This window comes from Arvicanthis niloticus, chromosome 8 (genome assembly GCF_011762505.2).
Source record: "Arvicanthis niloticus isolate mArvNil1 chromosome 8, mArvNil1.pat.X, whole genome shotgun sequence".
NCBI classification, from domain to species: Eukaryota; Metazoa; Chordata; class Mammalia; order Rodentia; family Muridae; genus Arvicanthis; species Arvicanthis niloticus.
Genome location: NC_047665.1, coordinates 39,254,305 through 39,264,579, shown reverse-complemented (window position 1 = coordinate 39,264,579; position 10,275 = coordinate 39,254,305). Strand labels below are relative to the sequence as shown.

At 40.5% G+C, this 10,275-nt stretch overlaps 1 protein-coding gene across 1 annotated transcript; it reads left to right on the top strand.

Moving 5' to 3' along the window:
- The first annotated feature begins 8,578 nt into the window (after positions 1 to 8,578).
- LOC117713377 (vomeronasal type-1 receptor 4-like) lies at positions 8,579 to 9,244 on the top strand. Its single transcript, XM_034509592.2, has one exon. It carries the CDS (start codon positions 8,579 to 8,581, stop codon positions 9,242 to 9,244), a length of 666 nt encoding a protein of 221 aa, XP_034365483.2.
- The last annotated feature ends 1,031 nt before the right edge of the window (positions 9,245 to 10,275 follow it).

Below are 10,275 nucleotides of genomic sequence, written 5' to 3'. Positions count from 1 at the left end.
TAAAGATACAATAGAAGAAAATAATACATTGGTCAAAGAAAATGTTACATCAAAAAAGCTCATGACACAAAATATCAAGGAAATCTAGGACACTAGGAAAAGACTAATTAATAAGACTAAGACTAAGAATAATAAAAGTAGAGGAAGGAGAAGAGTCCCAGCTCAAAGATTCAGAAAATATTTTTTAAAAATCATAGAAGTAAAATTTTCCCAACCTATAGAAGGAGACACCAATAACAGTAGAAGAAGCATACAAACAGTCAAATAGATTGAACTCCAAAGGAACATCCCCTAGGCACATAATCATCAAAACACTAAAAGTACAGGAGAAAGAATGTTAGAAGATGCAAGGGAAGAAGAGCAAGTAGCATATAAAGGCAGACCTAGTAAAATGACTTCCCAATGGAGACTCTAAGAGCCAGAAGGGCTTAGAGAGTTATACTGTACACTCTCAGAAATCAGAGGTGCCTGCCTATATTACATTGCCTTACAAAAATATCAGTTACGATAGATGGAGAAAACAAGACATTTCATGATAATGTAAAATGTACAAAATATGTATCTGAAAATCCAGCACTATAGAGTGTATTAAAAGGAAAACTCCAAACTAAAGAGGTTCACTACACCCATAAAACCAAAGAAAATAATGGTCTCACACCACCAAAATGAAAAGAACAAATACACACACACAGACACACATACACACACACACACAGAAAGACAGACAGACAGACACACACACACACACACACACACACACACACACACACACACACACACATCACCATCACCCAGGCCCAACAACAAAATAATAGGAAACCAAAATCATTGATGATTGGTATCTGTCAATATCAATAGTCTCAATTCTTCAATAAAAAGACTCAGACTAACACAATGGATGAGAAAAACAGGACACATACCAAATACTGCCAGGAGAGAGCTGGTATATCAAGAGTGCTGACACACCTGTGAACACAGGTAAAACCACAGCTTCTACTCCAAGGGACCTGTCCAGAAACCTCAGGACACAGGAACTGAGGAGCAGCCTGGAACAGTATCCTTCTGGTCTCTATCAGAGCTGGAGTTGATCCTGTCTACAGATTCAATGCAATCCCTATCAAAATTTCAATTCAATTTTTCATAGAGTTAGAAAGAGCAATTTGCAAATTCATTTGGAATAACCAAAAATGCAGGATTGTGAAAACTATTCTCAACAATAAAAAAGCTGGTAGAGGAATCACCATTCTTGACCTGAAGCTGTATTACAGAGCAATAGTGATAAAAAAAAACTGCATGTATTGTACAGTGACAGGTGGCAGGAAGATCAATGGAATAGCATTGAAGACCCAGAAATGAACCCACACACCTATGGTCACTTGATCATAAGGGCTAAAACCATCCAGTGGAAAAAGGATAGCATTTCCAACAAATGGTGCTAGTTCAACTGGCTGTCAACATGTAAAAGAATGCACATCGATCTATTCTTTTCTCCTTGTACAAAGCTTAAGTCCAAGTGGATCAAGGACCTCCACATTAAACCAAAAGCTTGGGAGCTAAATTGTCCTGGCTCGTACTGCTGCTCTGGTCTGTGAATCAGGGTTCAACAAGAGAGAGAGTGAGGATGGATGTGACGAATGGAGACCAGAGTGTGATTCAACCATGTTTATTCTCCAGTCTCTCTTCTTCTCTCCTTCCAAGTCCCAAGTTCCTAGTCCAAGTACCAAGTCTTGAGTTCCTAGTACCAAGCCTCTTTCTTCTGTCTGACTCTTGCCTTTTATAAGTCTCACTTCTTAAGTCTCTCTTTAAGCCATACCTTTAAGTGTCACACACTCAAGGGAAAATCCTGGGTATATAAAACAAGATGTTATCAGAGTGTGCTCAGCTGTTGTAGGCTGTTGAAAACAAGTCACTTGTCAGGGTATATGGCTCGAGATGGCTGCAAGGATGATAGTCACCTTCTGTCGGCTCCCCACAATGCCCAAAAGATGCTCCAACATGTAATAAGGACACTTGCTCCACTATGTTCAGAGGAACCATATTTATAATAACCAGAGGCTGGAAACAACCCAGATGTCCCTAAACAGAGGAATGGATACAGAAAATGTAGTACATTTACACAATGGAATACTACTCAGCTGTTAAAACCAATGAAATTCTTAGGCAAATGGATGGAACTTGAAAATATCATCCTGAGTGAAGTAACCCAGTCACAAAAGAATATATTTGGTTTGTTCTCACTGATAAGTGGATATTAGCCCAAAAGCTCATACTACCCAAGATCCAATTCACAGACCATATGAAGCCCAAGAAGAAGGAAGACCAAAGTGTGGATGCTTCAGTGCTTCTTAGAAGGGGGAACAAAATACTCATGGGAGGAAATACAGAGACAACACGCGGAGCAGAGACTGAAGGAAAGGCCATCCAGAGACTGCCCCACCTAGACTGCATCCATCCCATATACAGTCGCCAAACCCGGATGCTATTGTGGATGCCCGGAAGTGCTTGCTAACAGGAGCCTGATATGACTGTCTCCTGAGAAGCTCTGCCAGAGCCTAAGAAATACAGAGGAGGATGTTCACAGTCAACCATTGGGCTGAGTGTGGGGTCCTGGAGGGAGGAGTTGGAGAAAGGACTGAAAGAGCTGAGGGGGTTTGCAGCCCCATGGAGTGAGGAACAGTGTCAACTGGCCAGACTCCCCGCTCCCGGAGCTCCTGGGGAATAGACCACCAACCAAAGTGTACACAAACAAAGTATACAGGCCGCTCTGGCCATGTATGTGGCAGAGAATGGCCTTGTTGGACTTCAGTGGAAGATCTGTCCTTGGTCCTGTAGGGGTTCAATGCCCCAGTGTAGGGGAATGCAGGGCACAAAAAAGGAAGTTGGTGGGTAGGTGGGGGAGCACCCTCCTAGAGGCAGGGGGAGGGAAGATTAGGGGGTTTCCAGAGGGAAGACCTGGAGAGGGGGATACCATTTGAAATGTAAATAAGGAAAATATCCAATAAAAGAAAAAAATGTGAGAAAAAAAAAAGAAAGAAACAGGACCCATCCTTCTGCTGCCTCCAAAAAATTTACCTCATCAACAAGGATAGATGTAACCTCAGAGTAAAAGATGGGGAAAAAAATATTCCTAACAAATGGAATTGGAACCAAGCTGCTGTATCTATTTTAATATCTTTAAAAAATAGAATTTAAAGCGAAATTAATCAAAAGTGATGGGTAAGGACAATACATACTCATCAAAGAAAAAAATCTACCAAAAAAACATTTCAGTTCTTAACATCAATGACTAATACCAAGTGTAGCTACTTTTGTAAAAGAAGCCCTACCACAGCTTAAGTCACACATTGCCCCTCCACACATGTAGTGGTAGACTTCAGTTTCCCACTCTCACCAATAAACCATTCATTCAGACACAAACTAAACAGAGAAATGTTGAAGCTATCAGAAATTATAAATCAAATGGACTGGGCAGATAGTGACAGATGATTTTACCCAACCTTCTTCTCAGCACCTCATAGGAAGTTCTCTAAAACTGACCACATACTGGGACACAAAGCAAGTCTCAACAGTTACAGTAAAATTGAAATGATCCCCTGCATCCTGTCAGACCACCACAGATTAAAGACTGATATCAAAACCAACAGTAACAACAAAAAGCTTAGACACTCATGAAAGTTAATCAACTCTCTATTGAATGAAAAAAATGAGTCAAGACAGGAATAAGAAAAATTAAAGACTTTCCAGAATTTAATGAAAATGTATACACAGCATATTCAAACTTATGGCAGACAATGAAAGTGATAATTCTATGAAAATTCATAGCATTATGTGCATCCATATTAAAAATTTAAGAGATTTTATACTAGCAACTTGACAGTATAGCCAAAATCGCAAAAAGAAAGAAGGGAGGAAAGAAGAAAGGAAGGAAGGAAGGAAGGAAGGAAGGAAGGAAGGAAGGAAGGAAGGAAGGAAGGAAAAGGAAAGTTCAATGACCATCCCTGGTCTGGGTTGCCACCTGAGGCCATATTAATATGTGAGGACTGAAGACAGCTGGCCCTACTCCAGCTGCAGCACCTGCTAGAGTGTGCCTGTATTTCACCTGCTTACCTGAACAGCACAGGAGAGCTGACTGTGGTGTCCTCAGTACAGGTGAGCCAGCCCCCAATGAGTGACCTTTAGAGAACTGATCCTTAGGGCATGAGAAATGGTGACATGGCTCCATCCATCACCTGGACAAAGCAAGAGAGGTGGCTTGGTGGGAGAGGCACGGGAGAGCTGACAGGCTGTACAACCCAGGTCCAGATCCAGCCGACCTACACCAGTATCTACACTATTTACAAACTACAGGAGCACATTAAGGTGCTCATCATGCAGATTGAAAACTGCAGGATTATCTATGACACAGGGTAAAAACAAGATTCCTAAGAGGAGTCCCCAGGAAGTACTAGTGTTGATAGTGTAACAAAGCCAGAGGCCTAGAAGCAGAAAAATGACTCACTGCAATAAATGCTTACAAGTAAAACTGTCTGGGTAACACAGACCCAGAAAGATAAATATGGTTTCCTTATAAGTAAAACAAATTAGCTTTTCCCTGTAGACTTAGTGAGGCAAGAAAAGGAGACAGGTCTAGGAAGCACACATGGATCTCTCTGGGTGGGGCAAATTTAATAGATTTTATGGAGTGGGATGGAGAGATGGGTCAGAATTTAAGAGCACTAGCTGGTCTCCCATGGATCCTGAGCTCAATTCCCAGAAACCCAATGGTGGCTCATAACATCTATAATGACATGTAGTGCCCTCCTCTGGTGTGCAGGTACACAGGCAGTCAGAACACTCTTTACAAAATAAATAAATCTTTAAAAAATATCAAAAGAACAGATTTATAAATGGACTGGGAGCATGAAGTGACAGTCATAAGGGGGTGAGGTTGAGGGGGAGATAGGGTGGAAGAAGAGTGTGGGGAGAGATGGATAGAATGGGAAAGTATTTTGGGGGTAGAAATCCAGAGCAGTGGTAACTTCAGGTAATCCTAATGAGGATTTCTAGTAGATGTAAGGCAGAAAAGAAGTCTATCTGGGAGGTCTCCATCAAATTCCTTCCCTCAGAGCACAGAGGATCTTTTGGAAGAGGAGACAGAAAGACTGTAAGAGCCAGAGAGAGTGGAGAAAATCTGGAGAACAAGGACCTCTGAATCAACTAAGCAAGCCACATATGAGCCAAAAGAAGTTGAAGCAGCAAGCACAGGGCCTGAGTGAGTGTACAGGAGGTCCTCTGGAGATGCGGGAACCTCAGTACACAGAACTTGGTTAGTTGTTTATTTTCTCACCTCACATCCTTCCTCTCAAAATAATTAAACCCTAATTAAGCTGGAAATAACTTCTGAGCAAAACAGATGCTGTAACTATGGGAGAGAGGGAAGCTGTACTTCAAGGACTGAGGCCCTGAAGGGACTTGCTTCCCCCTGACACTGTGACAACATGAAACATGAAGTCTGCAGTACCTGATGGCAGCGAAGAGTCCCACAGATCCGGACAGTACAAATATGACCTGGCAAGTGTCAGTTCCCAGAGCTGCTCCAGAGTTTGTCTGCACCACTGAGGTCCAGGTGAGTACTTGGAGGTAAGATCTTAGATCCCTTCAGCTGTGCCATGGAAAAATTCATTAGAGGTAAAGTCTCTCTGACTAAGCCAGGGTGAGCCTTGGGTCTTCCACTTTCCTCTTATTCTGACAAAGCTGGTCTCTGGGTCCATTAAGAATAAAGGAAATAAGTTCCTGGAGATGCAGAAAAGAGAGAAAAATCTGTCTATCTTAAGGCTGATGTCAGGACAGAGTTCTTGGCGGGCCTTTGCCTAAGGTTACCTCCATATTGTTTTTTGATGGAATCAATAAGATATAAAAGAGTTTTTTATATCAATCAAAAATTAGAGACAAGCATAATGACAAAATCCTGTAAAATCAGGTGGGGCAGTCTCTGGATGGCCTTTCCTCCAGTCTCTGCTCCACACACTTTGTCTCTGTATTCCCACCCTTGAGTGTTTTGTTCCCTCTTCTAAGAAGGACTGAAGCATCTGCACTTTGGTCTTCCTTCTCCTTGTGGTCTATGAATTTTATCTTGAGTATTCTGAGCTGTTGGGCTAATATCCACTTATCAGGGAATACATACTATGTGTGTTCTTTTGTGACCTGGTTACATCACTCAGGATGATATTTTCTTGTTCCATCCATTTGCCTAAAATTTTAATGAAGTCATTGACAAACCAAAATTCTTATATTTTAGCCTTCATGCTTGCCAGTATTGTGACTCCAAACAGTGTCACTAGTTTTGTAAAATTTGTACTTCCTTGCTTTTCATGTATTTCCATGCTTGATATACTGACATGTGTTTTCTTTAGAGTAACGTTGAATTCCCAATTTAAAACTTTTCTTTCTGTATCCATCCTAACATTCTTTGGATTTTATCTCATACAACTATGCATACTTGTCAACTTAGTTACTACAAAACTGCTAGGTATGTACACAGATAAGTCACTAGAGTAACAATTACCATTACCATATTGAGAAGTCCTGCTGTAAGGATCCAGACTGTGAACAAACTACATCCTGAAACAGCTCATCCCACTGCTAGGCAGCAAAGAGCACTAAACTGGATTTGCTTTTGTGTGTTCTTTTCAAAAACCCAGAGTGGATGGTAACCTTCCCAAGGCTTGGAGATTAGACCCCACCCTCTATCACCCATCTATCTAAACACAAGGCCAACCAGTCTTCTAGTATTTCCCATTATGAGTTGGGGTGAGTTGAGAGTAGGGTTTTTTACAGTTGCAATCACTACCTGCACACCTCATTTTTATGTTAAATCTGTTAGCATTGCTGATGTCCTTGATATTAATGTCTGGAACATTATTCACTCTGTTCAGATATTTACGATGATATTGTGATTTCCAAGATGCTGGAGAGGAGCAGACAAAAGGCAATAACTGATATTTAGAATCATGAAACCACATGGACACAAACCTAGGGGGGAAAAACAGGTTCACACATACCAAGAGTGAGATCACCAGGATATAGACATTTAAATAATCTTGTGAGTTTGACAGGAAGGAGAGCATAGAGCAGAGGCATTCCAAGTACTCAGAACACACAAACCCATAGAGACATTGAAGCAATCTAGATTGCTCTTATTCTCGAAAAAGTACACAAAGCTTACTAAAAATATCTAAGATATGAGAATGTAGATCCACAGCCTGAACAATAACTTCATGTCAAGTTCTAAGTTCTGGAATCAGTTGTAGAACAAAGCAGCCTGCCTGACAAACAGGTTGGAAAAGAAACAGGAGGAGAGGCAGGATGTAAAGCAAACTGACATAACTGCTGCCCACAAGACCCCACAAAGTCAAATACTCCCATGACCTCTTAGCTGTAAGAGTCCCTGCTCACAACTGTGTGACCCAACCTACTGCGCTGCATGCAGCCATATTGAGAATCTGTAACTCATAAACTACACTCATCAAGTGGCAGCAGCTAACACCTCATGAGTCCCCTTCTCTCATACCCAGCAGCAGCAGCACTTGGTCCATACATGGCTGCTCTATCCTTCCTTAGGTGTCCTGAGGACATTCCTGGGGATCAGTTGCCCTAAATCTTCCACTTGTGTCACATACCTCTGCTACTCACTATCCCAGAAATCACTCAAGAAATCAGCTAGACGTCCTCCATGGCTGCAGCCTGGTGGTTACATAAGTTTTTCAGGATATCTTTTGGTGATTCAGGTTTAACTGCTGGGCCCTACCTGGAAGGATTATTCCATTTACTTGACATGGAGGACTGCCTAAAAAAAGTACCCAGTAATCATTCATATGGAGTAAAATCACAAAATTCTCAATATAAAAACTTTTGAAATATTAAAATATAGAAATATAAGATACAAACTTAGGAACCAAATGAAAATCTAGACAATGGTGTACTAATCAAGATGCAGACAAAGAATGGAATGTAGAACAAAGGAGGAGAGACATGAAAGGTAAAGTAACTAAATGTGAGATGCTGCAGGTGCTGAGCAACAGGGTTTCCCAGTGTCTGTATGTGATGTGGGGAAGGCAGACAGGTTCAGCATGAGGCTCAGGCTTCAGGAATTGGACAGGGAAACACAATGAGAAACAGAAAAAAAATTGATTGGGGAAACTTGAAGTTTAATTCAACTATACTGAGAATTAAAGAGAATAATGCATAAATGCAGACAGACAGACAGACAGACAGACACACACACACACACACACACACACACACACACATACACAAGCACACACTTGAACACATCAGTTTTACTAGTGTAGACTTATCAAATTAAATTTTCCTTTAAAATTTACATATTAACCAGTTACCAAAACCTGTCAACACACCTTAACCCAGAGTCCACAGGAAGAGAGACAGGAGTTTCTGAGACCTCACCTGCAACATACACCTACCACTGCATCCTAAACACCAGAAAATGCTATTGTCCAAAATGTGCTGTTCAGATCCCTCTCTAACTTTACTGATTTCTTTAAAATGTATTTGCAGCCTGTATACAAGGAAGGAAGAAATGGTTTGGGAGTTACTTAAGAAAACAATTTTTCTCTTCATGACTGTGGTTGGCATTCTGGGAAACATGTCAGTTTCTGTGAATTATATGTTCAGTTGGTGGGGAAGCCTTGAGAAGAAACCCATACATCTTATTCTCATCCACTTGGCTTTTACAAACATTCTATTCCTTCTTCTGAAAGGATTGCCTAAGACAATGGTAGCTTTTGGTTTGAGAAGCTTCCTGGATGACATAGGCTGTAAAATAATTGTTTACCTGCAGAGGGTGGCCCATGGTCTCTCCCTCTGCACCAGCAGTCTCCTCACTGTGGTCCAGGCCATCATCATCAGTCCCAGAGCATCTGGGTGGAGGAGGCTCAGGCCAAAGTCTTTATGGCACATCCTTCTTTTTTTTCTATTCTTTTGGGTAACCAATGCATTGATAAGTGTGAATGTAATCCATTCCATCACAGGTACAGGTCTGAATATATCACATCTTAAAAATAGTGACAACTATTGCTATTTTATGCCAGAAAGTCAGGAAATAAAATGGGTTGTTCTCCCTCTCATGGTCTTAAGAGATGCAGTGTTTCAGGGTGCCATGGGAGGATCCAGTGGCTACATGGTATTTCTTCTCCACAAGCATCACCAGCATGTCCTCTACCTTCAGAACTCCAAATTACAATAGTATAGAATTATCACTCTCCATTGACTACTTTTTAAAAGGGATTTTAAAAACTGTTTTGTATTAATTTACTGTAGGAATAGTTTGCCTGCATTTATAACTATGTAGCATGTGAATGTTTGAGGCCTTTACAGGTTAGAAGAGAGCACCAAATTTTCTGTGAATGACTGAATTTGACAGATGGTTCTGAAGTAATGTGTAGTTGCAGTGAATTGAACCTGAGTTCCCTGAAGTCCAGCTAGTGCTCTTAGTAGCTGAGCCATCTCTCCAGCACTAAAAAAATCACTTAACTAGGACTTGTAAAACTGGCAGTGCTACTACCATGACTTAAAACATTCAGATTAAGTTCATAAATTTTATTAAAACTCATAGTAAGGTAATCATGTATCCCCAACTTTTCTTATCTTTTTACCTTACTTTGTGCTTGCTAAATATTAGTACTGTGGGGCTACTTTAGCCTACTTCAAAGTGTCAGTAATTACCCATCCATAGAATAGATTTTACAAGACTGTGAAAGAATGACATGTACTCTACATTTAATCGAGAGTAGCCCAATGCACCGGTCACAGAGCTTAAATGCCCTGAGAGATTTCATTGGTGTCATATTCCTGAAGGTTCTCTACAGGAATAAAGGTTCTCTACAGATATGGAATAAACTAGAAATCAAATAAACAGTGAACATCCATTTAATATTTGTCTATAGTTCTTATATTGATTTTAAAATGTGTAATTGCCCTTTTCCAAGATGAATTAATGGGTGACTGAAGTTAACATGGGCTTGTTAGCCACTGCCTTTTATTAATGCCCGAGGGCTCTCCACAGCATTATCCAGCTCTTTATCATCAAAGAGTTTCATCTGACTCTACATTCATTTCAATGAAAAATTATTTGCTTACTTTTTTACAAAGGACCAATGCAATGTTATTGAAATAGTTCCAATAATCTGATGGACAAATTATTAAAATATTATTGACATAATCACTGAGAATGATATTTTAGTGTGGTTAGTGGTAGGGATAGCCTTATTTTGAAAA